Here is a 19,337-nt window from a genome sequence, read left to right on the forward strand (position 1 = left end):
TGCCACTTGCCTTCCCCACACCACCGGACCCACTGCCCTTCCCAGCCCCCCCACCCCCCAGCCCTTTTATGAAATCAGACAATGTGGTAGGTGGAAAACAGCAGGGCCTTTCCTCTGGGTTTTCAACCAGAAGGGATATTCCACAGTTTTAACTGGTTACTGTGAAGTCCAAGCGGCCAGAATTGCGAAAATGTCCACTGAAACACTGCAAGCGGTGTACTTAAAGACAGTAGGCCTTTTAGATTTTGTTATATATTTTTGTAGTGCTCTTCACAAGTGAAAAAAAAAATTTTTTTTACTTTTTTTTAAAGATTTTTTTTGTTTTTTTTTTTTTGTTTTTTGTTTTTTGTTTTCTGGTTTTTGTTTTGTTTTTTTGTAAAGAAGGGTTGTATTTAGAGGCCAGTAGCGAGAGATCCAACCAGTGGACCTCCTGAAGCACTACCAGGCCTTAAGGCCACCATCCGAGGGAGGCTGGGAAAACTCTCATTCACCCGAGCCTCCGGAAATGTAATGTACCAGCAGGCAAAAACAGTTCTTCATGTAGTACAAAATGAAACGAAACAAAAACAAAAACAGAAAGTAAAAACGAAACCAAAACATTTCTTAAATTCTAGTGCCATAGCTTTTTTTTTGTTTGTTTCTTTTCTGTCGTTTTGTTCGTAAGAAAGAGAGAAAGGGACTACTTATCCGTCAGACACGTGCATCCTCATGTGGTCGTTGAACTGCTCGATTTGGTCAAACTTGGCGGGACAGACGGAGCAGACGTAAGTGGTCCCCTCCGTGCACGCCACCACCCCCGGGGGGCCAGCGCGGGCGCCGGGCGGTGTCCCCGCGGGAGGGGTCCCGTTGCTGGCACTGTGCAGGGCCACGTGCCGCTCCAGCAGGGTCTTGTGGGAGAACTTCTTTTTGCAGATGTAGCACTCGTAGGACTTCTCCCCGCGGTGGAGGCGCATGTGCACGTTGAGAGAGCTCTTCTGGGTGAAGCGCTTGTTGCAGATGCTACACTGGTACGCCCTCACTCCCGTATGTGTCACCATGTGCTTGATAAGGTAATCTTTTAAGGAGAAGGAGCGCCAACAGATGCTGCATTGGTGGGGCTTCTCACCTGTCGGTGGGGGAGGAGACAGCAAGCGGAACAGAGCGGGACACAGCCAGAGAGGGAGAATGAGAGACAGGGAAACAAGACAAAAAAACAAAAACAAAAAACAAAAAACAAAACACATGCACGCACACAACACGCACACAAACAGAAAAATTAAAAAAAAAAAAAAATCTGGTTGGTTCACCCTCTACTGGAAAGATTCAGTCCTTCCTGGCCTCTCCTGTTCTGAGAAAACTTGCTTTTGGGTGATGCCCGAACAAGCTAATCTTCCACCTCCCCATGCCAGAAAATGGCTCTCTTGGAAAGCTACAAGACACTCCCCACCACGGGTTTTCAAAGGTCATTCTGTGGAGAAAAGGGAGGGCTACATTTAGGGGTTCCTTTTCCTAGTCGTCACTCATGTGTGGATTTAACCCTGCGTTTCCCATTAATTTTATCAAACCCATGTAAGAAATCAGGGAGAGGAAGGATCTTCGAAGCATTCGGGTTCTTCAGAATCTTTAGGAACTAAGGATGGTGGTTACATAGCCCGGCTCTTTGGGGATGGTTTCTATTTCCAGGATTCTGTCTAGTAAAGGCACTTTGCTGTGATAGGTCTGGAAAATACTGGCCACCTTAGAAGCAAGTTGCTCTGAAGAGCTACGCTTTCAATTTTATTTATTTTTGACAGAAATCTTCCTGAAATGTAACATTAGAGATAATTGGCTATTCTGTCTTGAGTGCCCTGAGCTGCGGACTGGCCTTGTGTGGTGTGGAGGTTGACTAGGTGGTAGACAACACAATGATCTCAGAGTCAAATGGTCCTGTTCAAATCTGGGCTCCGACCCTCGGCACGGAACTCTGACAGATCTCCAGATGCCTCTGAGGTATACCGTCCTTCTTACCTCACTGTGCTGGTGTTGACATAAATCCATATGAAATCACTTTGCAGACCACCAAGGGTGGTGTGGGAATACTTGCATGGTATTCTTATTATAAAACTATCCTCTCCACCCCCCAACCCCAATTAAATGGTTCCATACGCATTTTTGAACTCTTGGGTCAATATAAAAAATAGCTTTCTCTTTCTTTGTTCTTAGTCTGTTGGCTGAAACTCTTCTTTCTCTTCAGTTTACTGCTTTGGCTTGCTGTTGGCTTAGAAACCAAACATTCAAGCTTGTAAAAGAGACTAAGGTAAATAAAAATATTGTTACCAACTGACCACATGAAGTATTCCTCTATAAGTAATGTCCATGGGCTTATGACAACCCTTCGGATAAACAGAGCCTTGATTTTGTTGGTGTTGTTAGTTCTCAGCTTTGCCCTTGACAGGTTAGATGAAATGCATTAGGGTGTTTCCTTCTGTCCCACCTCATTACCGATTGCCTAGTGGAGGCACCCACCTCGGAGAAGAAAGTCCTTTTCTGTACTCTTCCACAACCCAGTGTAAAGCTCAAAGCCTTTGAAACTCTCTAGGGTTATTGTTATTCAACATCTGGATTGTGTATCGGGGTAGGAAATCTATTTCTTAAAACAGATTTAACTTCCAATTAAAATATGGGCCTTGACTGGGTTTCCATTTTTCCCATTATGAAGCAGAAGAGGTTTGAGGCGTCACAGTAATAACAGCAAGGAAAACAATCAGCATGCATTCGGTGCTCCGTCTGGGTCAGGGCCAGTGTTCGCACTTTATGCTCAGAATCTGTTTTGTGAAACTTTATCTCATCAGAAATCTTTTTCATTGTGTTTGTAAACTTCAAGGGTATGTTTTGAAGGGCGGGATGGTAAGAAATGGCTGTTTTGTTCAGGAATTCCCTCCACAAATCTTAACTGAGGTCATTGGTCTTTGAACTCTCTTTCCCTTAGTTATTCACAAATGTGTTTGGCTTAGCTCCCTCTCCTCTAGACTCTTTTCTGATTTCTTTCCTTTCATTCTCACTGATGGGACAGGATGGTCAGTAGGATCACAGGTTAGAAGAGGAGTTCACTTTTGGGCAAATGGGCGAATCTGGGGAAGCCTCATTCCCAAATGATGCATTTAGGCTATGCATGGTGTTTATGTAGATACATTCTTTGGAAATGAGAGATTCCCCAAGAGAGACAGTCATGCATGTTATTTTTAGTTGGAACAGCTGTAAGCATGCTTGAACTCGGGCTGGTCTTTGCCATCCATGTGCCTTGAGTACACTTTATAGAGGCGACAATGGGCTGGTCAACTATCTTTTAAAATGTATTTCACCTGTCACCTTTAATGGGCAACTTGCCTTCTTAAGTTCCAGATGCTATTTTGGCTGCTACAAAGTTGAAACTTTATGTTAAAATGCTCTTGCTGCTTGAAACTTTCACCTTCTTACAGTGTGTTTTTCCTCAGGCAAGGTCACTCTGAAGGCTTTTTGCTTTCACAACCTTCTAATCTGACTATAAATTGATTCTTCACAGTAGTTATCTTTCCCTTCATAGCATACATCTGTATGTTGTTTGCACGCACGTAGTATTGGTTCAGCTGCTAATTATCTGTGTGACCCTGGGCTTTTCTAAGTCTCCCTGGGTTCATTTCCCCTTCTGAAAGTGAGGAGCTGGACCAAGCCCTTGCCGTAGCCCTTTGCAGATTTAGTGGCCTTCTGCCCATCCTGACCCACAACCCCTGAGGACTCGAGTCTAGGCCTTGTCAGCACATGACCTGAGGGCAGACTGCTTCCATCACTCACTGCATTAGCAGTCCCACATTTTAAATAGGACAAAATACGCTGTTCCCTTCCCTGCCACAGAAAATGGTATGATAGTTAATGAGGAAAAATGTTTGCAAAGCACTTGGGAGCTCCTTAAAGGAAAACGCTCTCTATAATTATTAAGGTGCTGTGTTGGTAGAACATTGGTATTTCAAGAACTGTCTTACTAAATGGGGCTTATTTTCAGATTAATCAGGCAGCCACAGCTTTCATTTATATATGTGTGCGGATTTGAAACAGTATCCCTCAGTAGAAATGTTAGTGTTTTTCTTCCTTGTTCTTTTCCTGCATATTGCTTATAGGGACCCTAAGAGGGCTTTCAACATTGTACATGAGACAGAGGAGGTTTGCTAAGTGTTGCTTTCAATGTGGAGAAATGAAGAGTTAAGATGATTGGGAGTAGATGGCTTTTCAGGTCTGAGCCTCTGGCCAGGAATAGCAAGTCCTTGGATGTGTTAGGAAGAGACACAGAGTCCAAAGCAGATACGAGAATTATAACATAAGGGAGAAGCTCATATAAGCCGCTTCACTTTAAACTGCTCCGTTTTGGGCTATACAGATATGGGAGTAAGATATGAATTCCATTTCCTTGGCTGAGTGGCTTGGGTATGTTACTTAACCTCTATAAGCCTCAGTTTCCTTATCTGTAACTTGAAAATAATACAGAAGTACCTGACTTGTGAAGGCATTTTGAAAATTAAAGAGATAAAGCACTTACACAGAGTATGTGATCATTTGAAGGGGGAAAAAAAATCAACCGTTCTTTTCAGTAGAAAGGAACTGATGATAAATGAAATCAGTTGAGAAATAACTTGCATTACATGGGGGAGGCCAACCCAGGATTTAAAAAAAAAACCAAAAAACACAAAACTTTCAGCTTATCAATAAAGCAAGTGATTATATTGCAGCTATAGGATTCAGAGTTAAGGGTACTGTCTGCTCTCAATTACATATGCTAATCAAAGAAGTGATACCATGAATAAAACGTCAGTAAGTAGCTTTGACAGAGGGGTTCTGAGTAGGTGACAACTGAGTTCTGGAGCCCAAGAAACCACACAGCAAGGGGAGAAACCAAGGGGGTGGCAGTGTCCTTTACGATTCCAGTGGTGTGGGGGGAGTGGCAAACACATATACTTTTCTCCAGTTTTTGATGCCTGTTCTCCAAAGAGCCTCTTTTAAACTCCTTCTTGTGGACCAGCACTGACACTCTACCAAGACTGACAAGTGAGGAAGAAAAAAAGGAAGAGACATCCTGTTAGGTTCATAGATACAGAGGATCTGCCCAAAGTTCAAGTAGAAGATATGCGACTGGGCCGAGACACCCCAATTCTAAATAGTCGCTTCTGTAGTGGGGGCTGAGCAAGAACCCGTTTATTCCGCTGATTCTTTCTCATTCTAACCAGGCTTCTCCTGGCTTGCAGAAAGAACAATGAATGCTGTTACTGGGATGTTTTTCGGAAGCGATGTGCCCACCCGTCTCTCCCATTCTCTTGGCCTCTCCATCATCTGCTCTAAGCACAACCCCCTCCTCTTCCAATGAGTCTGCTGAGGGACCAGAAAACTAAGACTGGGAGTTTGGGAAGAGGGCAGATGGCAGGGAAGGAAGAGGAGAGTATGGATAGGGGAAGGTGGTCTCTGGCGAATAAAGCAGAAGGAGTGCCTGAATAGAGAACATCAAGGTGGGACAAGAAAATGGGAAAGGTTCAGCAGCAAGAATGGAAGGGCGCTCAGACAGTCACTCAGAGCTTTCACAGGCTGAAGAGTCTGCTCTCTACCAGAGAGGTGTAGTTGAAGGGAGGCCTACACCCCTGAGATAAGACTGGGGGACTGCCTGCCAGCCTTCCTCCAGTTCTGAGGGTGCAATCCTGGTGACCAGCTTGGACTGTGAGGCTGACTGGGGGGAGGGACTGCCTACTGGGGGACAGGCTGCATTTACAAAACATCTGTGGCTTCAGGGACAACGAACATATTTTGGTGTGAGGCAGAACTTCGAAGATCTCAGGAAACTTCATCGACGTTACTTAACTTTTCTTATACCTCTGTGAGACATTGATGTCCCCAGAAGATGGTCTCTCCAATAGAGAGGTCATCCAATAAGTCAGTAACAGATGAGAGGATAACTAGCCTAGCCAGATGATCTCCTCCTCCTCCTGTTAAGGATTTCCTGATCTCTGGATTATTCTGCAAGATTTATGGTGTTGTAACTATAATATACATGTTCTTAAATGCCTTTGATGATTTTACAGTATTTATGGGTTAAGTGCTCCCACAGAAATAATATTATTTGATTCTTAGAGCACATAAAGTATTAAGATCTATATATTTTGTAGCAAAAACATTAAGGCTCAGGTTAACTGTAGAACTTATTTAAGGTCACTCTGAGAGTGATAAAACTGAGGTTTTCATACCAAATCATATACTTGTTCAGTGCTCCACTGGCTTGATATAAGTAATAGCCCAAATTTTGGGTGAAGACTATCACATTATTATCTTGATCCTAGTATTTTTACACTATTTCTGACATTGTTATGTTACTGCTCTTCCTATATCTTTTTACATCAAATTCATGGCTGAAATAGCTGAGCTTGTCAAAGTAATAGACAAAATTATCATCTATGCAGAGAACACTAATGGACCAAAACCAGTCACCAATAAATGGGCTATTGATAGTACAATTCAGAAAAAAGCCCAAACATCTACCATTGTTAGTGAAAAAAAGACAAGTAGAAATGCAAATACAATAAATTCTCTAGAAAATAAAAAAAGAAAGAAAGGGAAATCAAAGTCTTGCTAGAAAATAATGCATTTATGTGTAAGTCCCATGAATTAAATTGCCTGGAAAGCATGCCCACATTTCTGAACATTCATTCACTTACTCAAAAAGTATTTGTTAAGCAACTACATATGCTAGCCTGTATTCATATATAGATTTTATTTATTTATTCATTTATTTACTTATTTTTAATTTTTTTTTGTTTGTTTTTAGGTAGGCTCCACGCCAGTGTGGAACTTGAACTCATGACCCTGAGATCAAGACCTGGGCTGAGATTGAGAGTCAGATGCTTAAGCAACTGAGTCACTTAGAGACCCCCATATGCAGATTTTAAATCAGAAAGTCCTAAGATTGGGTCTTAAAAGAGAGTTCTACCTGGATAGTACTGTGAGATAAAACACACGACACCCAGTTAAATCTTTCAGAAAAACAATGAATAATATTTTAGTCTAAGCGTCCCACAAATACTGCATGGGACATACTTAGGCTAAAAATACACTTGTTGTTTATCCAAAATTCAAATTTGACTGGACCTCCTGTATTTTTGTTTGTTAAACTTGGGCAGCCTATACCTAGTGGCATATAAATCTTCCAATGCCATCCTGGTTATTTGATTCATTCGTTTATCAAATATTTATTGAATGTTTATTATGTAAGGTGTTATGTAAGGTATTATGTTAGCTATATTGAAGAATAAGATCAACTGATCTATCTACCTACCTATCACTTATTTCTGGATCTCAGAGTTCACATTATAATGGGAAGGTGTGGAGACAACCACATAATGGTAATACATGTCAGTACTTTAAAGTGCCAGCAGGCGAACATTTGCGTGGTCCTTGTGCAGTTTGAGAGACTTAACTCACCTCTTATTCATGAGGTATTTGCCTCCATATTATAATTTATCCACAATAAAATCAAGCTGTTATTTCAACTGGTTTTCTTTTTCCAAATGCATAGGTTCTTACGAGTGGAATTTTCGAGAACAATGTTATGTAACCAAAGCTACCTGACGCCATCCTCGTCATGGCCTATAGCCTTCTAGGAAAATGAGTCCCAACATACTGCGAATCAGGGCTCATTGAAACAACAGATTGCTGGGCTCCCTCAGTGTTTCTGATTCAGGTCTGGATGGACCTGACAATTGGTACTACTGTATGGAGATCATGCCATTAAGAACCACTGCTTCAGGGTGATCTTTGAGTTTTCCCTATTGCCTGCCTTTTGTATCGACATTGACACCAAAGCTTGTCCTTCTCTGTCCTCTGTCTTTCCCTTCTGTTCCCATTCCTTTGACTTTTGTTTTTCCTCTTGAGGGGAGGGGACATAGAGGAGCCTGCTTGGTTCCATGACAGGATGGTTTGTGTTATCTGGTTTTCTCTGATTCTCTTTTAATTATTTTTTTTAAGACTTTATTTATTAGACAGAGAGAGAGAGAGCACGTGAGAGCGAGCGTGCAAGAGAAGGGGGAGGGGCAGAGGGAGAAGCAGACTCCCCACTGAGCAGGGAGCCAGCCCTATGGGGGACTCTATCCCAGGACCCTGGGATCATGACCTGAGTCGAAGACAGACTCTTAACCTACTGAGCCACCCACTGTGCCCTGATTCTCTTATTTTCAAATATGTTCTTTACTCTGGGTTTCATACCTTACAGCTTTCATGAAGCTGTACTAAAGTGAACTTGAGACACTCCTAGGAGAAATGGAGTACCACTGTGGCTTGTTTGGGAGTAGACAGAGTGGTCAGGTGAGGGATTTTTTTTCACTCTTAAAAAAGTCATTAAGAAGTGGAAAAAAATGCTGATGTTACTAAGGAAGTTCAGGGGAAACCCAGGAAGTATTAAGTGACTTCAATGTTTGAATTCCATAGAGGAAGGAAATCTGTCAAGAGCTTATTATTCAGAGACACGAGATACAGCAAAGAAAGTCAGTGTCTCTTGGATGGAGGGGGCTCAGGTACTAATGACGATGGGTTTTTTTTACACATTAACTAGTACTCTACATTTTATGAAAAGCTCTTAACTGCACCATACCTTTACAGCTACTCAAAAGGCAGCACAATTATTATTCCCATTATAAACACAAAGGAGCTGATGGTTTTAAAACTAAGTGACTTGCTTAAGGCCACACAGCCAATTAAAGGGACCAAAACTGAACCCAAATAATTGAATTCTGGTATAATTGTATTTCACTTATGTCCCCACTCCAAGTTTCAGTGTTATCATTATGGAATATGCTTTAGAGCTAAGGGCTTTCTGGTTCTCTACTATGGAGCTTAGCTCCAAAGTCAATACAACAGATGATTTATTTGTTTCAAACACCTCCTTTCAGTGAATATGTGGATCATTAACACAGAGCCCCACAGAATTTTATTTGGAGTCCACGTCTCAAAATAGATTCTCTGCAGTTATGGATCGAAGTACTATTGATATGAAAGTTGGAGTAGCTGAAATGCAAATCCGGGTAGCATGCATAATAGCCATAATGCAGAGAACCGAGATCCCTTTCCTTTTAGCTTTTAGCTTTTCCTTTTAGCTTACCTTTTAGGTAAGCTACTCTTTCTTAGCAAGATTCTTTTAGATTAGATTGTAGCTAAGAATACTGAAGCCATCCCTACTCTTCCAAGTATCCCTAGTACTTTCTAGAATCTTTTTAGACCGACATTTAGACTTTTTGCTCTGGATTTTTATAATTTCCACTGGGCTCTTGGGAAGTTGGGAGGCCCTGTTTTTTTGTTTTTTAATATTTTCGTAAGAAATTGGAGAGAACTTTGTTTTGAAATGGAGGCTGCAGTGAATCCAGGTCCTGAATCACTTCCACATGTTCAGGCTGTCTTGCCTTTTGAGAAATCTAGACCAATTGTTCTTTAACTTTGTTAGGTTAGGGACTCCTGCAGCTAGACAAAAGTCTTGATAGACAGATGGCCCTTCCAAACTGCCACTGCCAAATAATTCAGAGTAAATGGGAATAATTTCACTTCTTTTAAATGAGGGGCCCAAGTGATATCTGTGTATTATTAATTGTTCTCAGATGTGGCCATGTTATATACACCAATACAAAATCTTCATATTTTACTAGAGATCTGAAGGCCTACACTTTGAGCATAACTCAGATTTATAAAATGACTTTACTTGTAGCTCTTGTATCCATGATGTCTAAATGTACAAACCTATTGCTGGTTTTCTCATGGGCAAATCTAGTTATTTGGGTTAACCACAGAATCCTTTAGTGAATCCACTGGATGACTGTGTTTGTATAGCAAAAGACAATTTTTGATAGTGCACTGAAAATTTTATGTTGCAAAGTTAAGGCTTACTTCAATATGTGATCTAATAGAATATGTGAATTTTATTTCTACTAGGTCTACTGGAAGAGATGCACAAGGGTGGGAGGTGGGGGGAAGGAGGGTAGAAATGTTTATGGATCCAAGACCAGCAAAGTGAACTTCAGCTAATAAGACACTTTCACAGATGATCTCTTTTTCCTCCCTAACCTTTAATTTGATGGTTTATATGACAACTATTCAGAAGAAGAAATGACAGACTATGTGACAGCACTCTGTAAACCATAAAGTGCCACATAACTAGAAATACAACCATTTGATCAATTTACCAAGTAATGATGATACCTATACCACATAGAAAATTGCCCTTAATTGATCTCAGGTTATAAGTGCAGTCACATTTACCCTAAATTAACACACTGACTTACTACCTGATTTTCTTCCTAAATTCAGTAGTGAGTTACTGTGTTGATATGGAGTTGTGAAAACTATCAACCGATTGTGAATCAACCGATTCACACAAAGACACATACACAGATGGACCTAATGCTTTGACTGAGTTGACTGCGAAGAAGGCAAAGTTCATCCTAAGTAACATTCTGCTTTAGCTGTTCACCTCCATGTTGGGCACCTTTTCTCAGGGTCTGTTATTTTCCATCCCTTCTATTTCCGAACTTAAATTTATGTGCCTTATGTCCTATCTCCTAGATTCCTGCTAGCTGATCTGAGAAACAGGGTTGCTCAGAGGAACCAATTTATTTTCATGTATTTTGATTCTAGTAAGTAAATTTCTCTGGCAACTTATTTGTCACTTAATAGGGGTGTTCTGGAACCAGAGGTATACCAGAAGAGGGACTCATGATAGGAATTTCAAATACGGTGACTATCACTGGGGTAGGTATTTTCACATGCGAGAGAATCTATGTGAATCGTACCACATATGTAGTCACTTCTATGGCAGAGCACATGTGAAGTTCTCACTTCTCTGCCTGTTCCATTACTGAGCTGGAAAAGGGCACTAGCTAGGCAGTCAGGAGATCTTAGTTCTAGAATCATGGAATCCAGAGATGAAATACCACCTCACCCAACTACTCACCTAATGATTGAGGCTCCTTTACAACATCACTATGAAAAACTCATCCATTCTCTCCTTGAACACTCCTAACTATAGAAACTCAGTCCCTTTGGAGGCTGTCTATCCCATCTGGGAGCAGCTAAGACTGTTTACAAACCTTTTTTTTTTTATTCAGTTGAAAGACTCTCCTTTATACCTTCCAATCATTGGTCCAGTTCTACCTTTCGAAGCTAAACTGAACAAATTTAATGTCTCTCTCCTCCCAACCATTTAAAAAAAGCGAACAGTGCTAACGTTACTACCATTTATAAAGTGCTGATTATACACCAGGAATTGTTTTAAGAGTTTCATTTATTAATTCACTTAATCCTGAAAACGACACTCTGAGAAAGATATATTACTGTTATTCCCATTATAGAGACAATGAAACAAGTGTAGAAAGATTAAGCAATTTTCCCAAGCTGATAAAGTTCCACAGTGCCTAAGGCTGATTTCGGACCTAAGCAATGTAGCCTGCAGAGCTCCAGCCTCACTACATTATGTTGCCCCTGAAGCTCAAATACTTGGATGTTATAGGATGCCCTGAGTTGTCTTCTTTGCAGGTTGAACAGCCCTCTGACCTTCAACCATGATATGCCATGGCTTTGCATTCCTTCGTCATCCTAATTATACTCCTCTGAGTATGTCCCAGTCTAGTGTCTTTTTAAAAGGTACTGCCCAGACTAGACTGTGGTCTCTAGATATTGAAAATAGAGAATAAGCAATAGTAAATAGAGTGAGTCTATTACTTCTCCATATTGGGGACCACAAATGCAGATTAAGCTTGCACCAGCCTTGTTGTGGCCTCTTTAAGCTGATGGTTCATACAGAACTTGCTACAGACGGAAACCCTCAACCCTGTTTGCCTCTATGACTTCGGTCTATAAAGTGAAGTGCCTGGAGTGAACAATGTCGAAGGACATTTCTAGCTCTAAACACCTAGAATTAAAGAGTGTATTACAAAGTCCAATGTGCGTAAGGGATATTGTGCCTGCAAATTCTGTCAGACTTTTCTGCATTTGGCCCTTCTCCACAGGGTTTCTGTGATTTTTGTGTTTTGGTGGTAGATGCTTCATGCCTACAATGGGGGTGCTGCTGGGACTGCTAGAAGATGGCTGACAGTGGGGTCTCCTTTATATCTGAAGGATGACTCCAAACCTTCCCTTGCACTTGCTGTCCTGCCCCTCCTTTCCTACAGCCTCCTCACACCCATGGCCTGTTTCTAGGCCTCCAGAGGGGCCTGTGCACTCACCTGTGTGTACGAACATGTGCTTGACGTAGTTCTGTTTGGCGGTGAAAGTCTTGTTGCAGAGAGTGCACTCATAAGGCTTTTTTTCGCCCTGCCCACTGGCTGTGCTGTGGCCTGCAGATGGGGCCAAGGGCTGTGGCGCTGGCAGCTGTGCAGTAAAGGTCGACAGGCCAGGCTGGGACACTGTCACAAACTGGGTCTGCTGGCCTGCCAGGGGCTGCGGCAGGCTGAAGAGGAAAGGCTTGGGGCCACTGCCCGCGGGCTGGGTAGTGAAGAGGGCCGGCAGGTAGGTGTTGCCGGCTGTGCCAATGACCTGTGTGTTGCTGGTCAAGGTCAGAGGCATCCTCAAGTTGCTGGTGAGGGTTTCTGTCTGGCGTAAGTAGAGCTGGGTACTTGGCAATGGCTGCCCGATAGACGTGTTGACGGAAGGCTGCTGCAGGACGCTCTTGTCGGAGCTGTTGCTGACAGTGATGACCGTGTTGTCCATCTCCACCTCGTTGCATCTTTCCGGGGAGGAGGCACCTGTCTCTAGCTGGTGCGGCTGTGGGCCGCCCTCGGCGGGAGCTTCCGTGGCTTGCTCGGCTTGGGCAGGTTCGGCCTGGCCATCCCGTGCCACGCCGGGCCCGAACTGCTGCTCCACCGAGTCAGGCTCGGTGCCGATGGAGGAACTGACGCCCGAGTCGAAGCTTTCGCCCTTGGGCTCACTCTCAGTGCCCTCCGCCTGGTCGGTGTCTTCCGTGCACTCCTCGGACTCGTTGCGCTCCAGGATCTGCACCCTTTGCTGCCCATAGTAGTCGTAATCGTCCTCCATCTCCTGCTTAATGTGGATGTTGCCCACCAGGGTCTGGATGCGCACTGGCCGGGGCTGCTTGCGGCAGTGCGTGGTCTCGGGGGTGGTGGACAGGTAGCGCTCCATTTGCTGCGAACGCTCGTGGATGCGCGTGATCCAGCTGGGGTCCTCCATGTGGTGGTCACGGGGCAGGCCGAGCGCAGTCTCATGGTGGCTGACCACCGCACCGCTGTAGAAGGAGCGCTCCCCACTGCCGTTCTGCATGGAGCATGCGTACAGCGCCGAGTAGATCCTGTCCACGCTGTGCTGCGGATGGCTCTGCAGGTAGCCCGACTCGGTGTCGCTGCTCTGGCCCGATGTGCCCGACTCGGGAGTGCCCCGTGGCGTGTCCTGGCCCGAGTCCTGGATCCCCGGGAACACATCGCCCACGTTCTGCGACACAATGCGCGTGCACTCATCGATGACTGTTTTGATCTGCAGGATGCTGGCGGCCGTGAGGATCTGCAGGGCTTCCGACTGCGAGACGCGCAGCACGCCGCTGTACATGAAGTCAATGAGCTTTTGCACCGACTGCACCGACACCACGGACGGGATCTCGATGTCGCTGTAGCCCAGCAGCAGCTTGTCCTGGAAGAAGGGGCTGCCGGCTGCCAGCACACAGCGGTGTGCACGCAGCATGCTCCCGTGGATGCGCACCGTCACGTCACAGAAGTGGCCACGGTTGCGCTGCTCGTTGAGGGTCTCGAGCACGGAATTGCTGAAGTTGTGAAGGTTGATGCTGTGAATGCGCTCGGTCATCCCCTTGCAACTGATGTCACCTGCGCGGTGGCAAGACAGACACAAGACAGGGTGTGTGGGTCAGAGCTAGCTGGCTGCATTCCTAACACCCAGGTCTCAGGTGGGTCACGCTCATGGCTCCTGGAAGCACCCCCACCCCCGACCTTGCAGGCACACGCGGGCTCTGTGGCGAGGTGGACATGCTTTGCACAAGGATTGGGCTGCGCGCGGATGATGGCCTACGGGAATGAGGCCTTGGATTTGGCTCCAACAATATCCCAGCTATTTTGGGTATTGAATCCCTATTAATGCCCTAGAGCTTCAGCCAGGGTTGCCAATTGAAGTAGGACAGCCTAATAAACAGATGGGTCATTTGCCTGCTCTTCTTACAACTTCAGCACGTAAGAACTGAGAAACAAATGGAAGATTGGTTCTCATGGAACACTCTCTTTCTACTTTAGATAGGTCTAAGCCGAAGTCCTTTGGGAAAGCTTACATTTTCCCCAGTTTTTCAAAACTCCCAATTTTATTCATAGCAACAATATTCATAATTTAAAAAACAAACAAACAAACTCCCTTCCTATTTATTACTTAAAATGTATATTTCTCAATCCACACCATATTATGGAAAAACCCCTGGAAAATCCAATGAAGACCAAGATATCCACCAAACAGCTGCCGCCATGTTTTCCACTTGAGGGACAGACTCTAGGACACAGCCTGCTAGATAAAGGGGCGCTCACCCACTGCTTTCTGTATTTACACACTCTTCTTATCACCTCCCACAATCTGTTTGAGGACTTTCTAAATTGGTGATATGTGACATGGGTCGTGTTCTGCATTTCCTGAAGCTTAATGAGGAAGGAATGTTCAAAAGGTCAGACATGGCAGCACTGACCTGGGAGACTCTGATATTCTAGGTGATCATATTTAGTGTTCAAACTGGGCACTTCTGAGAGTGAAAGGGAGCAATGTTAATAATTAGGTGAGGACAGCAGGAGTAAACGGGGAATGGGCTGTGTGATCACCCTAGGCGATTCCGTATCCTGTGCACTTGCTACAGGGAAGTATCAAAGGGCTCCCAGTAGGAAGGCAACAGTCAGCTATGGGGAAGCTGTCCGTAGCCTGACCCAGAGTCACCCTTAAACCCCGGGCTCTGGAGACAAGGGATAACAGTTACATTTGGATCACAGATTGAGAATTAAAATGAGTGGCTGTAACATGAAGGCTTAGGGCTTTCCTATTTTTCTGCTTCACTTCTCAAATGACTCTAAAGAATCCCTCTCTCCAAACGGTTCTTCATTTATAGTCCCCATTCTTGCCTTTGCAACTGAACAGTCAGCTTGAGAGAGGCCAAGTAAGTGGGCTTTCACAACCAGGCATCCCAAACACTGACTGTTGGCCCATGGCTGGGATCCCCGTGTCTTGTGAAGGGTAGCCCCCCAGAGGTAATGACCTGGGCAGATGGGAGGAATGACCACCTCCTCGGGCTCTTTCTTCTCTGCCCTAGAAGAGAGGTCCAGTTCAGGAAATTCTGAGCTCCACGACCTCTGCCTGGCTGCACTCGATCTCCTCATGCTGTCTGAGCTCAGTCGGTGTGAGCGCATCCTTTTATATACTCATTCATTTCCTTTGTTCCCATCTTTACATGTTGTTGGCCTCACATATATCCAGTTAACTTAATACATGCCTAGAGGCTCTATGTTCACTTTCAGTTATAGGATTTGCACTGATTTTTACATAAGAGAGTTCCTTCTTGTTCTGACTTCCATTAGGTCTGTGAAGTGCCGAAAACAATGCACTGGGCTCCAATTTCTATTTTTTTCACTGTTGTAAAAACAAACTGTCTTTGCCAGATTAAAGAATCATGGTGAATCCTTTCTGATTTTGCTAATACAAAGTACAGCCTCAGAGAAAGGCTCCAATAACCCAGGAAGATGTTCAGGAATCAGTCAGCAGACCAAATTCTAAGTTCTTGCCGAGTACCCCCATGCACAGAGATCAGGATAACAAGAGCAAACATTCCTTTTTTTTAACACTTACTGGGTATTATGAGATTATTTCATTTAATCGTCACAGCAACCCTTACCACGTGGGTAGCATTCTTATTTTTTTAAAAAATATTTTATTTACTTATTATTTGACAGAGAAAGAGAGAGAGCACAAGCAGGGGGAGCAGCAGAGGGAGAGGGAGGAGCAGGCTCCCCACTAAGCAGAGAGCCCGATGCAGGACTAGATCCCAGGACTCTGGGATCATGACCTGAGCCAGGACAGACGCTTAACAACTGAGCCACCCAGGCGCCCCAGGTAGGTAGTATTATTATCCCCATTTTTCAAATGAGGAAACAGGCCATATATATGAAGAAGTTTGCTCAAAGTCACATAGGCAATGGGTAGCAGAGCTGGCATTTGAACTTGGGCAGGTCTGGCTCTAGAGTTTTCACTCTTGCCTGCTTTACTGTATTGCATGCATTGCCCTAAATGAAGTCTGGCCCCTGGGTGTCCATACATCCACTGTAAGGCTGTGTGAAAGAGTCTGTTCAGTATGTTCTCCAGCTGCTTCTAGACCTACCCTTGAATTAGCATGGTGTTCATGTTTCTAGGCCTTGGGACATAGTCTCAGTAAATCTAAAAGACATCTTTTTTTTTTTTTTTTTTTAGTTTATAAATGAAACAACACAAGAGATAAAACAACTTGTCTTGACATTAAAACGTAGAGTTTTCTGGATATAGTTTTACTATCACTAAAGTCTTTTCATTTAAGTAAAACACTAAGCACTATAACTGGATGAGTCTGATAAAATAACCATCTCTGAGGAGGATGAATTTATTAGATGACTTTTTTCCCACACAGGTGAAAAAACTCTTTAAACACACATTTGCTCTTAGCACCAGTCACAGCAATATCATTAGATTTGCCATGTATGACGAAGAGTTGTCTTGTTTCTGATAATTATGGGAAGAAACTACAACAAATATCCTAATAATTATTACCCATGTAGCATTTCACAGTGTACAAAACTCTTTCACATAAAACAACTTGGTCTTTCCTTAAAACCATCCTATATGTTCTTAGGACACATCTTATTATTATTATTTGATGTAAGAAAAGGTTGAGGCTATCAAAGTGTTTAAGTGACTTACCCTAAGTTTTACAGAGCTAGTAAGATGCAGGGTTGGTATTAGAACCCACACCCCTGGATGCTTTTTATTTTTATTTTTTTTCCACTCAATAACATTGGATCACTGAGGAATGAAACTCAGATTTCCTGAGGCTCTAAGGCCATCCTAATCTTCAGGACATAGAAGAAAAGTTAAAAACACTGGGAGGGATGATGGAGGTTGCGTCAAAGAGGGAAACGATCAACAGCAGAAGGTGTCCTCATGCTATACACACTCAGACACCCATGCACACACTTGCAGTCTCATGAGAAAAATTCAAAGTGCTTGTTTGACTGAACTGGCCGAGTCTATCTAACCAATCAGGTAACCCTATAGAGATAATCAGAAAAAACTGTGAAATGGTCTGAATTATGATTCCTGCAGTAATGTCTCCAACGTCACTAAAAACCACAGAGAAAAAACTCAAACTTGCACACGTGTACAACCCGACCCGGCAAGCCTAGCTGGATTTTTATAGACACAATTTTTAAACATCTCCCTGAGTATGCTGGCCCCACACCACAGTGAGCAGCCATGAAAGGCTGAATGGGCTTTGCTGATACGGGTACAGATGCGATGGGGGACCCTGCCTCTCCATTCAGGCACGCCTCGTGCCTCCCGCACACAATGCTGAAGCAATTCTTTCCCAGGCTTTCTTTTATATTTCACACTAATACAGTGGGAAAAAGTTTCTGCCACAGCAAGGCAATGTCCAGGCTTTTGTGAAGCAGGTCCTTTCATCCAATGGGCATTAATGTATAGATTCCAATGGAATAAATCTGAAATACTCTACTGTAGAAGATTTGTTCCCCATTGAAAACAAATCTTGATTAGATGGTTATTCAGGGACTGTATAGGAAGGAATGGTGTGAAAATGCTAACTCCATTCTTTCCTAGATTGGCACTGAATAGGCATTTGGGCTATTCAAAAAAAAAAAAAAAAAAGAAAGGAAAAAAAAAAAGAAAAAGAAAGTAAGAAAGAAAGAAAAGAAAACACCAACCACACTCTCAACTCCACAAAACCATACAACTTTACAAAGATTATGTATATTTGGGGATACCACATCACCCCAAAAATACCCCCACAGTGGTATTTTGCACATAGAACTGATGGCAGAAAATGAAAAGAGTGATAAAAATGATTCTCTGTGTGCTTAAAAATAATAACCAACCTTCTTTCCACTAGAGTAAAAATACAGAGTCAGCCTGAGATGGCATTCACTAGAAACACGCAAGGAATCCTACCACCGGGAGCGGTCCTGTATGCTGAATGATTGTGTTCTGTGAGCTAGCACAATAAGGACGGGGCTGCAGCAGGGTGAGGACTGAAGGGGAAATCGGCTCCTGGTGAAAGAGGGGATGGAGGGCCCGCTCTGCCTTGTAGGAACCCAGCTCCTGCCTGTCTCTTAAACCCCGGGTGTCCGGGGACAGGACTTAGCATGAGAATGAAAAACTGCTTGTGCGCAAGGGAAAATGAACAAGAAAGGAAACAGCAGGCAATACGATCTCCTTTAATTAGGTGTGAAATCCAGTCCTTTCTCAGCCCGGATATATAAAATGAGACCAGTGCAAGGGTGAGGTGCTACAGAGGCAGATGGGAATTTCAAGTCTCTGGGATTCGGGAGGGAACACAAGCTCTCAAATTAAAGCCCACATGAATTTCGGTCAAGTCCACATGTCTAAGTCAAATGGCAGGGCCGGAAAGCCCTTGAGCTTTCAATCTGGGCCACCAGGCTCACATGAGGTAAGTGGGTCAGCTCATGAACTAGGGCTGGGGTGGCCAGGCCTCCGCAGCCCAGCGTCTCACATCACACTCTTTTCCACATTGCACGTTGGTACCTTTACGGTGTTGAGGTTGCCTTTTCATATATGAGGTGATTAGTGGTGGTCCTAAGCAACTTACCAAGTCGGTCATGCTAGGGAAAGACCCATTCCTCTCCTGAGGAAGCAGGATGCATGTGGTAACTCAGGTTCCTTCCTCCCCAAATCTATATCTGTTACCACTGCCAGGGTGAAGACCTCAGTCACGTCCATGTCACCTCTGTGCTGGGGTGGGGGGCAACCACTGAGCCTCTACGTGGCAGGAGGCTAGACCTCGCTCACTCACTGTCTAAAGCACATGGGCCTACACAGGCTTTCTATCTTGCCGGCAACATCACAATCTCTGTGAGACAAGGAAAGTGAAGGACTCCATAAAAACCTGCTTTTTGTTCCCTTTCCTGCTTCTATTCTTGCTAGGACCTGCACCCCTCCACTACACATGCCTTCATGTATGTCCCCTTTATAAGGGGCAAGGAGTTAATGATTTCTTTGGAGTCTCCCAGCACAACAGATAGCATCTAAGGGGTGACCAGGTGAGGCCATCATGTGCATATTCCAGA

At 43.9% G+C, this 19,337-nt stretch overlaps 1 protein-coding gene across 10 annotated transcripts in view; it reads right to left on the minus strand.

Moving 5' to 3' along the window:
- Positions 1–309: 309 nt before the first annotated feature.
- ZBTB20 (zinc finger and BTB domain containing 20) overlaps positions 310–19,337 on the minus strand; it is a 782,602-nt gene continuing 763,574 nt past the window's right edge. For all 10 annotated transcript variants that reach the window (XM_044251429.1, XM_044251419.1, XM_044251420.1 and 7 more), the window contains 2 exons: positions 12,231–13,835; positions 310–1,105 (listed from right to left, as the gene is read on the minus strand). In XM_044251429.1, coding sequence (XP_044107364.1) covers positions 684–1,105; positions 12,231–13,835 — 2,027 coding nt within the window. In that variant the 3' untranslated portion in view covers positions 310–683. The remainder of the gene's footprint in view (positions 1,106–12,230; positions 13,836–19,337) is intronic.

Source organism: Neovison vison, chromosome 6 (assembly GCF_020171115.1).
Source record: "Neovison vison isolate M4711 chromosome 6, ASM_NN_V1, whole genome shotgun sequence".
Lineage (NCBI taxonomy): Eukaryota > Metazoa > Chordata > Mammalia > Carnivora > Mustelidae > Neogale > Neogale vison.